The sequence below is a fragment of the Pleurodeles waltl genome, chromosome 4_2 (genome assembly GCF_031143425.1).
Source record: "Pleurodeles waltl isolate 20211129_DDA chromosome 4_2, aPleWal1.hap1.20221129, whole genome shotgun sequence".
NCBI classification, from domain to species: domain Eukaryota; kingdom Metazoa; phylum Chordata; class Amphibia; order Caudata; family Salamandridae; genus Pleurodeles; species Pleurodeles waltl.
The window spans coordinates 687,462,736-687,483,283 of NC_090443.1; the positions used below are offsets into that span (position 1 = coordinate 687,462,736).

Sequence of the window (20,548 nt, forward strand, 5' to 3'; positions counted from 1 at the left end):
ATAACTCTCAGACATCTCATCCCTAAAGTTTTATAGTTTTTACCTGCTAAGCACTGACCTTTCTGTTAACATTAGATTCTATGGTCAATTGTAGCTTAAGCTATGTTTGTGATCACCAGCAGAACTTCATAAATGCCGAGCAAGGCTGACGTATTGATTCTTCAATGGGGAGGCAGGCATGAGTGTGCTCACAAGTTTAGGTCTTTAGAAATGCCACAAGTCCTTCCCCATTGATCAGCAATCAAAACAGTAGCTGATTTCACAAGCTTGTAAAACATATGCTTCGAAAGGGGAACAGTCCACCTTGCTACACCTCAAAGGGATATGTGCCTACTCTGGTTGTACAGGAAGGATGTAAACTTTGAATGCAGATTTAAGAGTTTTATAAGATTTCAGTGCACCTAACATGAAATCTTTCAGGCCAAAATGAATGCTCATGAATCAATCAGTTTATGTAAAGCGTGGCTACCCACCCACAAGGTGCTGGGGGGGTTGGGAGGGCCGAAGAGCCACGTCTTAAGGTTCTTCCTGAAAATGATGACCGATGGGCTTTGTCTGAGGTGCAGGGGAAGGTTGTGCCCACCAAAATAAAAGTCTGGCAAACTACAGCAATGACTTTAGGGGTGTTGGAGGCAGTGTCCAGTGCCTGGTGCATAGTCACAATCCATAGAAGTCCGCTACCTGAGGGTATGTCAGTGGGGGACTACAGATGGTTTCACTGGTTGCCAGTACATCAGATGCCAGCAATAACAATCTATCACTGATGATATTTTAATGGTTTTGTATATCTTATTGTGCCACAGATGCCCTCAGGTTGAAAGTCATGGACTCCAGTCCAGTAATTTCTCTAGCCAAGAAAAAGCTAGAGACGATTCACCAGAAGTTTACCCTGAACATTTCTGGAACCTCTTAATTGATGATAGTCTAGTCGACGTGTCCAAGTGAAAAGGAATCTTCTCCAGCTATTGATCTGTTTCTCCAAACCAGGGATTGAAACCAAAGTATTCCTCAAGGTTCTTAGAGGGGAATGGAAGGCATGCTACCGATGTTTATGATACAAAGTCTGAGGGTCATTACAACCTGTGTAAGTCATCAAGATGTCACATTCTAGTCCAAATATTGAAACACAATATGTAAAAAGTTGAATTTTTGTTTAGGTTCACACCAGTCAAGATAGTACAAGTTGACTGCCTGCTTGTTCTATACACTTCTAAATCCAACACAACGTCACCCTATAATGGTGCTGCCATCAACACTGGAGATACTGACTATCCATGTCCTCTGCCATCTACATTGTTAAGGGGTATTTAAAATCAGGCAAGAAACATAAGTTGAATAGCTCCCTAAAATACTAGTCTAAAATGGAGACCTCAACGGAAAATGTTATTATTGTTGTCTACATTTTAATTGATTTATTAAACAAATTTATATAGTGCTGACTTCACCGAGGGGTGTCATGAAATTTTACATGGATCAAGTGTAACTACATAAATCACAAATCAAGTTCAACTTTGATAATCAAAAAAAGAGGGCACATGGGAAATGCTGTTATTTGGGTGATTGCTATCTATTTCTGATTAGTCTAAATCTTCTGTAGGCCCATAAAACAGTCTCTGAACATCAGCTGAGGTGTAGGCAAAACAAGTTCGTTTTGAGAGTTTTTAAGGTCGGCTTTAGCCCTTAATTTTTAAAGAAGAGAGTTCCATAGCATGGGTGCTATGCCGGAGAAAGACCTTTTAATGGGTACACCTGTATTCAATTTTGATGTTTCAACTTAAGGAGAGAGACCTTGCTCCTTGAACCTTGTGATCCTATGGAGACAGTCAACAAATTTGGTAGATGGGTTCTTCAAGTGAATGGCTTTGAAAGTCAGGCACCATACTTTAAATTAACCTTGATTTAAATGGCAACCAATGAATGCCTTTTTAGTATGGGTTTCAAGGACTAATGTTCTCTTTGATGATAGCAGTCCAGCCATGGGTCGAAATACTTCTTTTAGTGGTGGGATGCCTACTTGATGTTCTCCGGCAAGCACAGTGCTACCTGAGTCCAGTTGGGAGATTACAGTTGTTTTTGTGTAAGGTCGTTTTTTATTTTCCTGAGGGAGTGGAGGATGCAATTTGCTGATTCTTTGATACTATGAGCGGAGGGGCATAAGTATGTGTCTAAGATGAAGCCTGTGAGAATGTGGATTATTTATATAATGTGGTTGTGCAACCTCACCGTGTAATAATGTCAACATTCTTTATCAGGTCCAGTCAGGTTCATTTGAAAAACAACCTGACACCAATTTATAAAAATAGTTTATATGTTTATCTTTAAATAGACACCTCAGTGACAAAAATCCAATAGAGGTTTCCATAAATATGAATTTTTAAAGGAACAATAAATCACTGTTTTACACTCATAAGGAATGAATCACTGAAATCTATTGCAATCCGAGGCTTAGCGTTTCCCACTACAAGTGACTTGAAAAAGGGAATATGAGCACTCTTATGGATGTCTAATCCAACAAGGAGTTAGTCACAGGGACCTGTCAGGTCCAACAGAACAGTTACCCCACAAAGAAAGCAGTTTTCACTTCAGTTGGGAGAACCGCCATGGGAATCAATGGAGTGGTTCTGATGCAAGGGTTGCAGGAAGCTGAAGATGCTCAAGGAAACTGAGAAAGCTGAGCCAGTGTCAGAGGTCTTCCAGTGGCCACCCCACAGTCCATAAACCCTTTGACTCAGGGTATGATGTCTCACAAAGTCCTCTTGAGGTCCAGCACACAACCATTTGCCACTGGTCTGCTTTGGGTGCTCAGTACAGATTTAAACTTCGAATGATGACATAGGAGTTTTATGAGCTCTTAGTTCACCAAACATGAAACCTCAAAGGAAACAAATAATGCTCATGAACCCGCCAAATGTCCTCAAAAGCCTACCAAAGCAAGCCTGGTGAACTACAGCAAACACTCTGTGGGTGTTGGAGGCAGTGTTCAGTGCCTGGTGCCTAGGCACAAGCCACAGAAATCTGCAGTATTTGTCAATGTGGGACTACTGATGCTTTCACTGGTTACCTGTTCATCAGAATGCCAGTAATAGGGACTTATTATTTAAAAATTGTAAACGACCTTGCATCTTTTAATGTGCCAGAGGTGCCCTCTGGACCAAAGGCATGGTCTGATTACAGAAATACCAGGGGTTCTCATTAACTTGCAGCAACTTCAGTGCTGGGCGACCAAACTGCACTCCAAGCAGACTCTGTGCATCTTTTGAGGGTCGGGATTCGGTCTCCCAAGCAGCACCTCAGCAGTGATCAGGTCCCGGAATTGACGTTCAAAGGTACAGACTTCTTCAGCTTGTCTGGCTCTGTGGCTGTAACAAGGATGGAGTCACCTTCTCTGTCTGAGGCTCAGGGATGACTTTTCCATGAGTGGGACACCACAGACACAGTCCTTCCTTTCATAGCCCCAGGTTCAGCAAGTACAGTCTATACTTTTGTTGCAGCCTTTGCTGGGTCCAGAGGACAGCAGGGCTGTACTTATTTGTTCCTCTTTCCAGTTCAGATGTAATCTGAGGTCTGCGTACCTGGGGTGCCACTTTTATACTCAATTCTTGCCCTCAGTGGATGGGTGACCTCCAGCCAATGGGCTACTTGGTCTCATCCTGCCTATTGACAACTTCATGCAAAGTGTGTATCTAGCCAGCCCAGAATCCACTTTTGTGCTCACGACCAACATGGCAGAACACGTCTCTTGGTGTGTGGGGCTCCTTAGCCCAATCCAAAGGCGTGGCTACCTGTGCTGAAATACCCCTTGAAAATAGAGTTTGACAATGCTTCTTCCTCTCTGCCAGAGATGCCAACCTGTCTTCCGAACCAAAAGAGCAGCCCCTTCCATGTGTGTTCACCATTTGCCCTTCAAAGACAGCCACCCCTTTGAGGCTCACTTTTGTTGCTCACACCCGCTCTTGCCCATTCTCCAAGGAGTAGGTCACACCTCTTGCTGCAGCAGATCCATTGTTTGGCTTCCTAAAGTCATTCTCACCGTCTCCCAGGAGGGTAAAAGGCTGCCTCAAGCACAGGAGCTTGTGTGCAACCATGAATGACTACTGGAGGCTTTGCTAAAAGCTGCCCTTTGTACACAAGTTACTTTAAATTCAATATGAACAAGTCAGATTTAATGCAATGATTTGTTTGATACCTTGAAGTGCCACCGTAATTAGTCCAATTCAGCTGTTAGCACTGCTGAGTTGTTATTGTGTATCTCCATACTTGCCAATGGGGCTACTAGCCTTTCCACAGTAAAACACAACAATGCAGGGTTTTTACTGTGAGGACATGTAAAGTTAACAACAAATAAATCCAGCTCACTTATATAATGCATCCTCCCTTCAGGGCTCAGGACACGTGCCTTAGAGGTGACTTATAAATATTAAAATGGAAGGTTTGGGCTTTGCCATTTGTTTAAATGACAAAGTTGAGTTAGTGGTTTCAAATTGCTCTACCAGTCAGCAATGACAGGCAGGGAGCCATGTTTTCTGTTGTCACACTTGGTGTGACAGGATAAGTGATGCAGTCCACAAGGGACACTTAACATACAGGCCCTTGGTTCTTGGGACTTAAAAGTAAAGTAACGTATTCCAATTGTGACAAGGCTGATTAAACATTTATTATTTGAAGGGTCAGAGCACTGACACTGAGGCGTGGTTGACTCAGTGCACTTCCAAAGTCGAAAAACAAGCACATTAGTCCAAAAGAGGCATTACCTTGCAAGGTCTCACAAATTTACTTTGGTTGTTAGTTTTGAAGATAAACCATTGAGTGTTAGGACAGCCAGTAATAATGAGTCAAACTTGTCTTTTGAGGGTTTCACATATGTAGTCTAATGGAGCTCCACTCTTGTATTTTTAAGCAATAGGAACTTACAATTTGAACATTGTCTGCACATGATGTCTTTAAATACAATTGGTTATCATCTGCATATTGATGAAGCTTTATGTTTTAATTTGCTTGGGCTAAGTAGAATGATTCTATATATAGTTCAAACAAGAATTTCCACTTTCTCCACCTGTCAGTTGACAAAATCTAGTATCACAGGCAGGTTGCATTTTGCAACCAACTGCTATTTGGCTACAATGACAGGGTTGGTGACCTGCAAAGGACAGCAAGCCCATATGTGTTTAATTGAATTTCAAAACAGAAAAACATTTAAAGCATCCTGCTTATCCTTAAAGAAAATGGGGCAGCTTGCCTAATCTTAAAGTTATCACCCTGATTTCTGAAAGGGAAGAGGCCTAAATGTCCCCCTCCCCTTTGTGAACTAGTTACCAGCACAACTTGGGAGTGAATAACTTATTAAAGGTCTGCAACCCGATTAGCAGTGCCAAACCATTATCAACTTACAATTTGGATGGAATGCCCAACACACTTTCAAATAGCAATTCGATAGGAGTCAGAAACTCCATTTTGCAATTTGGAAAATTTGCAACTGAAAAAATCCCTTATTACATCTGGCCCTAATTACTTTGAGATGTTTAGTATATATGTCAAAAGTTTCTGCTGCGTGTGTTTATTTTAGGTCGATGGGAAAGATGAAGTGACATGAGTTACTTGCCAATTTTGCCCTTTGTACAAACTACTTCAATACTAATTTCCAAAAATGTTTCGGTACATTTCCTATTCAGGATTGAGAATCATTGTGTTACTGCATGGAAGAAGCAGTCCGTGCCTCACAAACATTAATATCCTCCACCAAGCTGTTTCAACTTTCAAAGGGGAAGGCTCAATCACATGGGACCCTCCCCATCAGGGATGTTGGATTCTTTTTGTAAGATCTTGTAAGATCGAAGGTGATCACGAGAGGAGACACAAACATTTAATTCCAACAGCTATCTTGGGCTGGCTCTCCATAATAATTGCATCCACACCTATGAACATAACAATCCTTGGCAACTCTGACTTGTTAACAGACCTGTGAGAGAACAGGGCTGATTGCAGAGGCCCCCTAACTTTTTGCCCCCATTTTCCACTTTTTGCTGGTGTTTTCCTGTCTCTGATGGTGCCCTGGGTACTGCTAATCAGTCCCAGGGCTTGTGCTCTGTGTAAAATCAGTATGCAAATTAGGCTAATTATAATTGGTTAAGTCAACCTACCTATAAGTCCCTAGTATATGGTAGGGCATGTAGGTTTAGGAACCCCAGCATAGGTAGTGCACCCATAGGTGCACTGCTGAGGTGCCCAGTGTCATTTTAAAGGCAGGCCTGCCTTGCTGGCTGCTTTTAAATTAAAGTTACATGCAAATTCGACTTTGGAATTAAAAGTAGCTCCAAAGTATTAATCTACCTTATTGTTACATATAAGTCACCCCTAAGGTGTGCCCTATGTGCCCCTAGGGCTGGGTGCCATGTAACTATAAGCAGGACCTTAAAAAAATAGTTTTATAAGCCCTGGTGAGATAAAAACAGCCAAATTCGTTTTTCCCTCATTGTAGTGAATGGCCACCATAGGCTAGAATGGGGAGAATTTATCTTATTTTTAAAAGTCCCCTTAAGTAACAGATACCAGAATTTTGGTATCAAATTAATTGTTACAACTTCCAGTTGTGGGATTTAATATAACTCGTTCAGGTAAAGAGTTAGTGGCCTATTGCTAAGTGTAGGTACCTACCTGTCATTACCAATAACCCATTTTCCAACAAGACCTCTTAAGCAATTCAACGTAAGTAATTCACATTTACATGTTCTGTTCTCTCAGTGGTCAATTCAGAAGATTTTCTTTTGACACAGCTGCTCTGAGTTTTGCTCCAAAGCTCTTTCAGTTATAACAATTCTTCCAGTTCTATGTTGACCTAATTTCTTCTTTGTGCACCTGCAATTGGTAAATCAAGGGAAGGAGGTCCATGAGGCAGAATAGTAAGAAGTGTGTGCACTAAATCAGACGGTTAACAAACTTTATGTGCACTCAACAAAGACATAAAGAATCCAACCAAAGAAATGTGAACTTTTGTCAGTATCATTAACAGGAAACCTAAGTTTACGTTTTCTGATCAGTGAAGAAACTATACTTTAACACACTTTATTAAATCTTGATAAATCTTATTCTCTTGGCAGATGCAGTTTTATTTGCGTAACATTAGAGAGAGTAGCACAAGTCAATAGCAAAATCTTTGTAATAACTTAGTAATATCACAAAAGATTTCATAAGCTTACCTCGGTGCTGTGTTTTCAATTAGAGATTTGTCTTAATGTCCAGTATACTAATAGGTTATTCAACTTAAGGACAAATGAATACTATTACTATTACTACTAAGGGATTGGATCTACTGAAGTACTACTAATGTTCATTAATATTGTCTGTGTCATAATGCTCTAAGAAAAATTGAAGAGTACCTTCTTACAGAAGATATCCAACACTAAACAAATGTTCTGAGGGCTGATTCACCAAAAGAACAATAAAACATGCAGTCTACAAAATTTCGTATCTCTTAATCTCGCTCTCTTCCCAACACCCCTCCACCACTACCTGCTCAGGCTATCAGGTTAGTTTCAAGGTGCTGACTGAACGTAGGGGCCAGCATGATTTAAAAGCTTTTTATTTAATGGTTGTACAGCATCAAAGTACATCTGCGTGTGTTTGTCTGTTTTGACAACACCAGGGATAATGTTTAATGAAAAGGGAGGAATAAAGTACATCTTTCCGTAGTGGAAAGCGGTCTCTCCTGGTCAAAACCAGTTTTAAAGGAACACGCTAGGAAGGAGAATGAGCAGTTGGCAGGGCTGGCTTTAGCACTGGTGGCACCCTGTGCATCAGTCCTTTTTTGGCAGCACCCACCCGATGACCACCTCCTCGAATTCCCTCACTACCACCCGGCAAATGTGCCCCTCATTTCTCCATAGCCCCCCTTTCACATACATTCATTTGTTTTAAAGCGCTTGTAAAGGCTGGCTTTACTAATCCACTCAGCTATGCATATAAAATATAATTCTGTTCTTTGCAGCAGGCTTATTAACTCTGTATGTTACTTGATGGCAAGTCAAAGCTGCCGCTAAATATTCCTCCGAGAAGATTAATCACAAGGGGTATCTTGACATTTTAGTTGCTTCCTGAAGGCTGGACGCAGAAGAAACATTTCAGCAGGTGTTTTTAAATCGCAAGCTTTGTAAGTTATTGCTAAACAAGGCAACCGTCTGAGGTCAGCACCCTTTGCAGCCGCACACCTCGCACTGCCCTAAAGCTGGCCCTGGCAGTTGGAACACCACTGGTTGCTGCATTATAGAGTTTCTTGCTGCCTTGGCCTATGGGCCAAATCTGGACATGCCCTCCTGATTTCTAAAGGAAATAGAACTAAGGGCCATATGTACCAAAGCATTTTCCCACTGACACAGAATGGGTAAAACCCTTCGATACATCTGGCCCTTAATGCTTAAGGTGTGGCAGGCAACCAAAAGGCACTTTTTTGAAAGTCATGTATGTCATGCATGCTTATAGGGTTTCTATACCTGTTCTAAGCCCACCTTCCTTCTAGGAAGCACTCATACTGCTCTATTAAAATATATTAAAATAATGAGTGACAGCTATTTTATTTAATTACATTTTTATTGCAACCACATAGCCAACAGGTTTAGGAGGCAGCATGTCTTTTTGTATCTGTTGGCATCTGTTTACAATATGAAAACTACAGCTTAATTAACCATCGCACCAGCTTGCCTAGGACAAACCTATGGAATTTGCAAGTGTTTGCTTTATTTATTATTTCTTTTTGTGAAATTAATCTAGTAAAACAACAGAAACTCTCTCTAGGTAACACCTAAAACAGAATTGGAAGTTAAGTCCGACATTTTAAAGTATAAGAGGCCCCCAGATAAATATTGTAGCTCTCTACATCAGGCTTGCATTGTGTTCACGATATTCTTGATTGTATAACATAGTAGAATTCTTATAGTTGTGCTATGGTCTGTTTTCCCTTGCAAGTTTTCTTTATCATTTGTATGCTACCACCAGTCAATAACTGTGAAACATACCATTGTGCAACAAATTGCAGACCACTGCTCTTATCCTTTTGGTTAACATTTATTCTCGTGAAGGGTATCATATGTAAAACCACAATAAAAGGTTTTGGAAAAAACGGAGTCAACACAAATTAAATTACTTTATTGTTACTTTTAGTTAAAATATCCCTACATTTAAAAAAAAAAAAAACCTTTATTATTTTTTTGTGAGATTTGGGGGCCAGGCTCTAAAGAAGGTAATTAGAGCCAGATGTATGAAAAAAGTGGGTTGCGATTTCCTAATAGTAAACCACCATGTCTGTGATTGCTTTTGCAATAGAGCATTTTCTTTGTAATGCAGCCCGTTTTCCTTAAAGGAAAACAGAATGCATTGCAAAAAGAAAAATTTAAAGTTGTCTTTCTATTTTGTAAGAATAGGCAGGGACCTCTAATACCACTGCCTGCTCTTTAAAAATGTTTTCACCCACATTTCACGAAGGGTAAGGGGTCCCTTCAGCACACCTTTCCGTTTGAGAGTTGGTTACCGCCTCCTCTACAGAGCTGGTAAAATGCAAATGTTTTGCAACTGCATTTCAGTCACAAAACATTCATATATACCAGTACTATTCAGTATTAGGAAGGGCCGCCTTAAACAGACCCCTTCCTAATACTGTATCGCAAACCCAAATACAATTCAGTAACAAGTTACTGAGTCACATTTTGCCTTTTGTACATGGCAAAATGCATGTTACCTGTTGCAAACGGCCAGATGGGCCATTCACGACCGATAAATTGGTTTGTAAATCTGACCCATAGACACTTCCTAGTTATCACTTGACATGGCTGTATTAGAATACTTGGTTTTCTTCAAACACTGATAGTATATGAAGATCTAGTTTTCTTTAGCCAACATAAATGTCCACATCCATGGCTGATTGCAGAAACCAGAGAAATAATAGTTGTTCTCAGTTGTGAAGAGCTGAAAATAAACAAAATAGATATCATCACCAGATTTTTGCTACCTATTCTTCACCTATTGGATAAGTGTTTTTTGTCCTTTATCTTTTCTGATATACTGTGTACTAAAGAAATTATATGAGATGACAAGAATTGGATCCTTAACTCTTACTTTTAGTTTACATTTTCTCAAATTTTGAAGAGCATACTTATGCATATGAGTAAATAAGACATAGTTGTATATATTTATGTATGTCTACATTAGGCATGAAGATGAGCAAAATTAAATCTAAACTAAAATAAAGAATGATTTGTTTAAACAAAAATATATCCCTTTAACATCACAAAGAATCTTTGAATCTAGAGAAATCAAAAGATAATGGCATACTTTCCTTAATAGCAGATGATGAGAAACTTGATTCATGTTATAGTGTTTTAAAGATGGTTAACAGGCCATAGATACTTCTACTTTTCATAATCATCATGGTGCTAGAGGTGCAGCATGCAGGGTAGAGGATACAGCTACCTTAATAATTAAAATAGAGTTTTGGAGCTCCATCTCCGCCTCTTTTGTTTGCTCAACCTTCAACTCTTCCTTTACAACAGAATATTTTCTAGTGATATCACCCATTGTTGGACCTCAGATGTATCCTCTACACTAAGGATTTAATAAACTAGAAATGCATGTGTGCTTGCAGGTAGAATTGATCTGAAAGAAAGATTCATTTGAAAAACTTTATGAGAATTGTTCTGCATTACAAAGCATCTTTCCATCTTGCCTGTGATGTCTTCCCTATGTTATGTACCTAGGTGAAATCAGTGCTAGCAAGAGTTATAAGGAGAAAGTCCATAAGTATCAAATTACATCTCTAACTTGACCAAACTGCATCAGCATCTGCATCTAGAAAATCATATGAGGAAGACCATGGGCTACACCTGTGACAAAGATGTGAGCTATAGATGTTTTCACATCTCATTCATCTTGTTCTTGGATAAATAATTTTAGCTTGAGCTCTAGTGATCCTTCATGCTATGTACACTTTGAACACAGACACCGTTTGGATGGGCCACTTCATGTTTTCCTCTCCAGATGGTTCCTGTGCCTTGGAAAGTTTGTCTTGTGCGATATCCCCTGTTACCTGGATGCTTACTACAACTGGAGTACTATCTGTCTAGACCAGCAAGAACCAAATCAGTCTTTAAAAGTAAAGAGGTGCAGTAAATCATTCTTCAAAGTGAGAGCACTTGTCCGAATTTTAGTGCAAGATGACTCACAACATTGCAGTAATGACTGGTTACTCCATCACAAATGTGACGAACATCTCATCCGCCTTATTACGATTCCCATTGGATATAATGGGATCGTAATACAGCGGAAGGGATATCCGTCACATTTGACAGAGTATCCTGATCTGCCAAACTCTAAATCAGGTACTAAGTTCTTCATTGTCAGATAGATAATAAAATGTTCAAGGTCACCATTTCGGAATAGTTTTGTGATTTCTCTTACATTCCTATAGCGTTTGTGATATCTGCTTCTCTGGAAAGTGGTATTTTCTAGTAAAAAAAAAGAAGAAGTCAACTTGTGTGCCATTCTGACGAGTCTCCCTCCAAGCAGAGAGTGAGGGAGGTCTGCAAAAAGGGAGTCCAACAGATTGTCTGATGCTTAGGAGTCAGTGATATTTCTGAGGTCCACCTCTGATATTGGGGCTTTTGCAGGGAAGGCCTGATGTTAAGAATTGTTGTCCCAATAGAGGTTTGACTAGAGTCCTCCTTGCTGACCGAGGAGGTACCAGAAACAGTCATGTGCATTCAAATCACAAACGGCCGGGCACAAAAGCTTGGTTACTGTGCCATAGCACAGTTCTGAGCCACTGTTCCCTTCTGCCACCAGCATAATCTACCTCCCATCTCGCTCAACCCATGCCAACAGGCACCTGCCCACCTGCTCTCCCCTCATTGCCTGGCACATGTGCATGCCTGCTCTCACTAATGCAGCTGCGCCGGATATGGCAGTGCTCAGCCAGCAATCTTGTAGCCCCTCTGTGCACGATATGGTGTTGCAGGACCAGGTGAGAGCTACAACTAAAAGAAACAAGCAACAATGCAGAAGGGGAGATGAGGGAACCAAGCAACGATGGGGTAAGAAAATAAATACCTGAATCTCCACCCGATCAGTAGAAGGGTACCAAAAAAAAACAGCATTTTCAATGCAACTGGGCTCGCATTGGCTCGAGTTGGAGCTATTTGCATTGTAAACTCCTAACCTAACTTTTCTTGCCACACAAATTAAAAGAAAAAAAACCACAGCGCGATCGCGCTATGTAAAATGCAACGCGATCGCGCTGAAATTGAAAACGGAGTGCGATCGCGCTATGTAAACCCCAGCGCAATCGCGCTGCGGGGAAAATGAACAGATAAAGTAGTCCAGAAACCAGGTTCAAAACATGGAGCCTCGTATGTTTCTAGTAGTTTACCGGTGCAGTGTAGGTGAGCTAAACACCGGAAAAGGCATGACGTATGCATGCCTTTCACAAATGAAAGCAAGCAGATTTTAAAGAGCAAGCCCAGTAACCAATGAAAGAGACTGACGTGACCTGGGCGTGATTTGAAGCCCAAAGAGAGATTACTTTATGGACGGAGCGCTTTGCGATCGCCCATAAAAAGCAGTCTGTACTTGCAGGAGAACCCATATGCCTTCCTGGTCCTGTTCCAATTTGCAAAACCATCCTTCATTCATTAGCTTATGCTATCATGCATTGTCTAATTTTCAAAACTGTCCACCAAATAAAATAAATACAATTATAAAGTATGTTGTAGTGTGGTCTGATTGGAGAAATCTAAGTTGTTAAATAGGTGAAAGAACTGGGTTATTAATTCTCTGTTTTATATATTTCTTCTCACTAGAAATGGAAAATCCCGAACTAGTCGTGAATAATGGTTCCATTCATAACGACTGCAACCACTGCTCTTCTACGGCTCATGATTTGCTTGCAGGTGATAAAATGAGAAGAAAACTTTTTTTGTTTTTCATGAACCCTTGTGAAAAATTCCGGACTCGTGGAAGAAAGCCTTGGAAACTTGGTATACAGATATTAAAAATAGCAGTGGTTACCATCCAAGTAAGTCATCTTTTTGAATGCTTGTTTAACCGATTGTACTTTTTTCCAGTACATTCCACGGAAGCACCATGGTTGGAATAACGTTTGAGCCTACCACGCCTACAAACTAATATCTTTAAGGGTACTCACCAACTCCTCTCGAATCCCTTCCCCCACAGGGTGGAGAAAATGGCACGTACGGAAAATGAATTTGCAAGCTCTCTGAACATATTTGCATAAGTTAAAATACCATGTGTATTTGTTCATTTGAAAATGGAATTCACAATTATTTATTCAGAGTACAATTTCCACACCCGTTCCTGTAAACTGTGAATTCTTGAAAGTTGTAAATCTGCACCCAAGGGCACATACCGGCAGGTGTACTTTTGTGACTTTTCATTAAGGAACTTCGACCTCATTTACTTTCACGTTGTCCATAATGTTGCCTATAAGGGTTTTACACTGATTCTCGATTATTCAACTTTTTTAAATATAAACTCGCTGCTTATTTTATTTCTTTAGAGTGCGTACCCTAATAGTAAATGTATTAGTATTAATGAATCATGTATACAAGTCTGGACAGCTTATACGCAGGGATTGAAATATTGCCCTTAGTGGTACGCAATCCTCTTTCACAGATCTTTAAATATACCACCACAACAGATGGATCATTGTCTGCTTAATGCTCATTCTACACAACTCCTCTACCTCTGGAAAATGTTGCCAGTATAAAAACCAGCACCCTCCCATGTTACTTCCCTGTCTCCTCCTTTAGATATAAAAGGTGGGGGCTGTTGGCCAACAAAGGGATCCTATAAACATTATTTATCTGACTTTAATAACAAGCTTAGCCATTGCTACCAACACCAGCCCATCTTCCTCACCACCCCAGCTGGCTACTTAATTCTTAAATACAACACAGCCTCACTACTCCAAATCCTTACACAATATTTGGGCCCTATTAGCTACTAATGTCCCTCCACTGCAGGACTTTCCTACCTATTGACCTAATAGCTACTTGCAGCCTCAAAGTATCGTCTTTCTGTATGCTTATCTCTAATTGCAAGCTTACTCTTGCGTGTCTTTCTTTGGATTGTTCCACTCTTTCCACCTTATTTCGGACACTCGTAAAATCACGGTGTATGCCTTCATTTTCTCATCCACATAAGTGCTTCACTTATCCTATGTACAATACCTCTTATCAAAGTGCTTGTGACACAAATAAAACAAAGGTTCTTAAGAAGTAAAAAACCTATGCAGAAACATTCAGCACACACTGTTAAGAAGTGGTTGCACTTTCAGAAGCCACTATTACTATTTTACTTTATTCCATAACACCAGGATGTATAAAACTGCTCAGTGTAAAATTATAATTTATATTGATTAATTTTATGTAGGCAGTTTGCAACCCTGACAAATCAATAATACTGGACGTACTGAATAACATAACAGTTGTTGCATCATTATTTATAATATACTTCTCACTTTCACATATAAACTGCAAGCCCTTTAGTGGGATTTACTAAGCCATGCAAAACCACCTTGTGTGGCTCTATATGTCTTAGTAAGTCCAGAGTAAGGAAAGTTATGCAAATTGCATCCTTGCATTACTCTGCATTGGGGATGCATTCTGCAGATCACATTCAAAGAGAAATATATCTCTAAGGATTGATTTTGCGAACTAATTTATCCCTTCCTTCACAAAAAACAATACTTCCTGTAAGGCAGACACCCTTGCACCATAGTGCAAGGGTGCCCGCTTTGCCACCAGCGCAAGGAGAGACCAGGAATGCATCATATCTTGGTAGGTATGCCACATTCCTTCTTTCCCAGTCATGCAGCGCAGCACAGCAAGTTGTCTTACTGCATTGCATGACTTTTTAGAAAATATAGGCTGGTGTGTAGCAGGATTCATTCGTCTTGATCTGCTCATCAAACAAAAGCAATTTAAATTATATTACCTGAAACTTTGAGCAAACACTGATGGCAGAGCTACAATGGAAGCACAGCCATGCCAATAACTGAAAATAATTACAAAATCTTCACTTGATTTTCCAGTATGACCCCAAGCATGCCATCTTCCTTGACCTATATGATGTAACAGTGATATGTAAAGGAAATGTGGTCCTCCTTGAATAAGAACAGCCCATGCTAAAATCGTATAAAAACTAGTTCAAAAGCAGCTAAAAACATACAAAGAGATAAAAATGTCGACCTTGATAAGCCCAGCAGGCCAAATGGTAATCAAATTATTAAGACAATTTGGCATTCAATTGTTGGCTTTTGAATGAGACCAATGGTCAAGTTAATTAACAATAGTCATGATCTTGAAGAATGCTTCCGATGTCATCGAAAGGGAGCACATCCAGGAATGACTCCACAGCATCAGATGTCAGATTGTTGACAGGATTGGCAGATGGATTCATGGAGCAGAAGTGTGCAGCAGCCTCAAGCACAGGATCATCTGCACCATTCAAAGAACCTGAAGGAGCCAGATAGTGGACCAGTGATGGGTCATAAGTGGCCTCGCGAGTCTCATGGGGCACGACTGTGAATGAACCTTCATCAGAAACATTAGCAGCTCTTGGTCCACAGGAGGCACTGGCGGAACAGCAAGGCACACCGACGGTAGACACTCAAAGAGGTACCATGTGCCATGAAAGACTGGTTGCACTCACCATAGGACTGGTCAAAATGGCAGTGACCAATCATGCTCCAATTCTTCCAGCAACGGAGCACCAAAAAACTGCACCATGAGATTACGGCACAGCTGGGCTGGTGGTAGAAGCTCCATCACTCAGCTTGGCTGAGAAGGCACAACCACTGCGTATTAGGAACAGCAACAGCAGTATTCCACCAATCAGTGCCAAAGTCAGCAGAAAGCCAATAAACACACTGGAAAGAGTGAATGGATAGCCGAGGGAATGACTCTGAAGCCAGTCTAGAAGACGGAAACAAATCCAGACCCAACAGCCTTAAAGAAGTGCACAATACCTGTAGTGCTTGAAGTGTTGAATATTCTAGAAACCAGCTCTTCAAAGTGCTTGGGGAAGTTGATACTTAATAGGGATTGTATCTCAGCTGATGATCTTTCTATCTGGAGAACATATGTCTCTCTAGCCGACGTCAACACCACCGGTTTTTGGAACAGTAGCACCTTTAGTCCGCTCAGCTTGTCATGATTTACATTAGTAATATCAATGTGAGGCCACATTTCTGCTACTGTTATCTCTTGTGTGGGAAGGAAATAAAACATGTCTACAACAAGTTAGAATTTTAGAGACTGAAATTGCATAGGCATTTCCTGGTCTCATACTGCAACACCTCGGTTTGTTCAGGACCACATAACTTCCATTCAAAAGTATATGAAATGCTGGATGAATCAAAGGAACGGAAGCACCCTTCCGAAAACAGGCCAAGTTCGTGACCCCACGTTGCAAAGGCCATGAAGAGACACCTGTTTGCAAATCTTTGAATGACTAACAGTACTCTTGCATTCGCTTCTGCTGAGAAAGACCTCTGTTTCGCCATTCAGACATTTGTACTCGAAAGGCAACTCCCACTCTTCTTTAATATAGCTATCTCCTAGCCTCTTGTGTCTGCCCACAGCAAGATGTTTCAAGCATTTAGTGGAACGAAAAGGTGGAAATTGGCAGACCTATAATGCCAGGTACGAGCCATACTGTTGATGAAGTCTCTCCTCCAGTGAAACGGAACCTTTCTAACTTTTCTATGTTGAGCATGGTATAACTTGCTTCCATTTTAGCCATTATCTGTTGTTCCTTGGATAAATTAAAAGCAGCAAACAAGTCACTACTGTTGATGTATTTCCATGGGACACAGCCATTTTTCAGAATCTGTAACGTCAAACCTAACAGCATGATGGAACGCAGTTGACTTTGTCCATGTTGTAGAAGGGACATGTCATCCTGAATTATGTCAATCACACATAACACTATGTTATTAAGGGTGTATATTCTGTTGGACAGAGTACTCATGCCATTATCAACCACAGCTAAAGCCTTTTACAAATTTACCTCATCTATCTGCCTTAAAAGTACAGCTGCTTCCATTTGCAAAAGCTTCCAGATCTCATTGTATATGGCATACAAAAATCGTTTAGAACAGGGCTTTCTTGGAACTAGCAGGAAATCCTGCATGTCTATTTCCTCTGATAGGAGATTTGGATGTTCTTTAACTGCTGCGATGGTGTTAGTCGATAACCATTGGTGGCACAGCTTATCCACACTCTATGTGGCAACTATACCCGAGTGCTGACCAGAGACAAAGCGAGGGTCCAGCCGGCTAATCTTGAAACCCCCTGATGAATTTACAAAACGCACCTGACACCCGTTTGTGTCCCTTGGCCACAGTAACCGCCTGCTGGGACTGGAAAGTGACGAATTATAAGTATCATGCTGAACCTTTGCATCTAATTCTTCCTCTGTGACACTTAGGGAGGATTGCAAATTGGTGAATTTGGCTGGTATGGGGATTCTGGGGACATTAAGGGCCTGATTACGATTTTGGCGGAGGGTATTACTCCATCCCAAAGGTGACGGATATCCCGCCCGCCATATTATGAGTTCCATAGGATATAATGGACTCGTAATTTGGCGGGCGGGTTATCCGTCACATTTGGGACGGAGTAATCCCCTCCTCCGAAGTTGTAATCAGGCCCTATGTTCTTTTATTTTTGCTAACCCAAGACATGATGTCTGTTGAACTGTGTCATTTAAGTAGATCATTTGAACAGGAAGAAGGGATGTTCTAAATAAAGCTTCCTTACTCTGAATTTGCCAATTTTTTGTTCCCTATAAGCTTTTTACATCAATAGTGATCTTACAGTATTCGTATCCATAAACTGCAAGTCGGGAAACAAAGGAATATGATTAGATCGATTTAGTGTCAGTTAGCAAAATCTTTTGTATTTTTGAAGGTGGTAATTTGTAATAATATGACTCTGCATTTGTAGTGTCATGCCCAGAAAAGTATGCACATTTGTCTGTATATGTTTTGAAGCTCCCCACAGGTGGAGTTGAAGAGTGTTCCAACTGTGTTTAATTAAATACTTATATATTTCTAGTTGCTTGTTGCAGGTAGTAATATCCCCAATGATTATAACAGGACAATGTCCTATAATTCCTTGTGTTACTGTACACATCATCACTTTCAAATACAGAGTAATCTTGTAGTTCAGCAAGCATTGAATCATCTGTTTGAACATTGCAGTTATCAGGAACAACACCAGGTGTAATTACATCAGTCATTGAAAATTTAAATACATATGGAATTTGTATAACCTCAGTAGGCCCATATATATCAAATGGAACTTTATCCCAAACAATCCCATCTGGAATTGGTACAACTGAAATGTTCACCAGGGAAAAGCCTCTTCGGACCTTATGTGAGGAAAGAATGGGGGGTTAAAACGTCATCCACTGGCTCAACAGAAGAGCGTTCAGGAAAATAATGACTATTTATCAAAATTAAGGAAACATTCACAAAACCAATCCATAATACAAAAGCTAGCAATGTCAGACATATCCACAAATAATTCCATGGAAAAACCAAATGGTTATTTTTAAGCCTTAAGTACAGCTTACATGTCTTTGAAACAGTATCAGTTGCAGATGAAGTTGAAGAAAAGTCATCAATGTCAGTGAAATAGCCGGAAGCAGTCTCCACAAACACAGGAGCCGGTGCATTACTGGTAGGTGGTTTTACTTCACATGGAGGTTCATAGTAGACGGTGTTGTCAGTTTGAGTCAAATTGGAGTAGAAGACAGCCACATCTTGGACAGTTCTTATCGGTGAAGTGGTAACAGGAATTAGCAAAAGCTTGTTTTCTGCCCTCACCATGCTTGTGGAGGCATTTGTAGCATTGTTATACATGCTAGTGTATTCAGAAGAGCTGTTATTTCTTCATTTTAGAGGTATATCCTGTTGGGTAGTGAGATGGGACTGGGAACTACCCAAGGGACCTCTGGGTCTACTGTGCAGGATTGGCCACATGGTGTAGTTTGATGTTGTCGCGACAAATCTGTTTGCTTTAGAACCTGGCAGCGGTGGTAGGATAACAGTTCTGGTGCCATGAATTCCCAGGACTGGAACTGGTGCTCTGTAGGGTGGGCTTCATAGCAATCTTCTCACAAACCAGATCCCCAACTTTAGGAATCCACTCTGTAGAAGTTGTTGGCAAATCGCTTATTCCTAAGTGCAGCACTGGCGGATGAATTATCATCACATAATTGCTGTAGTTCCTGTAAGACAGTGAGACGTTCATTTATGTCAAAAGGTCTGTCAGCTGCCATCAAATCCAGGATCTTCTAGATGTGGGACATATATGGGTATCCCAGAAAGGACCTTATAAGGAGTGCATCCTCCCAAGGACCGTCTTGGCAGATTATTCAGTGGTCTCTGGACCCCATATAGGTGATGGATCCAACCACGGCCTGAATCTAATACTCTAGCTGTTAAGGACTGCTTTAGATCTCAATTCCTCCTCTGTATGACTGAATTACCCTCTGGATGGTAGGGTGAGGAGTAGTCGAGCTCAACACTAATTGTCCTCATGGGTCATTGTATGCCTTGGAGGCAAAAGCATGGCCCTCGTCTGAATGGAATGCTGCAACCACATATGCACCGATAAAGATTAGCAAGTCTATTATAACAGTTTGCCCGTCAGCTGAATGTGGTGGCCATACCCACAGGAATCTAGAACAATAATCTACAGTGACTAAGATGTATTTGTATGTACCATCGAGTTGTAGGGGACCACAATGGTCGAAGGTACACACATTGTAGTGGCCTATTGGACACTAGGAGGGATGTCTGCATTGGACGTTTGATGTTTGAGCCTTTAATTTGCTGGCAAATGTCACAACAAAGGACATATTGTTTGGTCTGTTTGTATAGACCTGGCCCCCAGAAGCAATTCTGCAAGAGTGTTATTGTGGTCACAATACCAGCGTGAGCAGATGCGACACCCTCACGTGCTGCTTTGATTAGATCTAATCTCTGGTCTTCGTTGGGGATCACTCGTTCTCCCACCACAGGAATTGTCGCAAAAGCAACTTTCTGTGCACTGATATGGTAAGAGTATTTTGGGCAGGTACATTTTTCGGAGAGGCTTGTCTTCAGCTAAAGCTTCACGTCAGCCAGAATTTCATTATCCAATCTCGTGAGGGAACGAGTCACTGCAGCAGCAGAAGATGTAGCTACTGCGGATTTGGCCGCTTCATCAGCCAAGGTGTTACCAATAACATGTACACCTACACGTTGGTGGCCCAATGTATGTACTACATGAGCATCTGGTGGCTTATCCTTAAGATCAACCACCCTCCCCCACAGTGTTCTGTGTTTGATGGTGTTCTCCTTTGAGTCTCTGAACCCGTTCAACTGCCAATGATTAAGGTAATTGTAGGACTGGACACAGTAGTACGAATCACACACAATCAATGTGAGGTGTCTTGGATCTGTATGTTCCAGTGCCAAGATGAGAGCTTTCAGCTCAGC

The 20,548-nt window shown here is 40.9% G+C and overlaps 1 protein-coding gene across 4 annotated transcripts in view; it reads left to right on the forward strand.

The window, feature by feature from the left end:
• Window positions 1–20,548, forward strand: part of MCOLN3 (mucolipin TRP cation channel 3) — a 391,010-nt gene that overhangs the window by 89,072 nt on the left and 281,390 nt on the right. For all 4 annotated transcript variants that reach the window (XM_069232275.1, XM_069232278.1, XM_069232277.1 and 1 more), the window contains one exon: window positions 12,837–13,051. In XM_069232275.1, coding sequence (XP_069088376.1) covers window positions 12,839–13,051 — 213 coding nt within the window. In that variant the 5' untranslated portion in view covers window positions 12,837–12,838. The remainder of the gene's footprint in view (window positions 1–12,836; window positions 13,052–20,548) is intronic.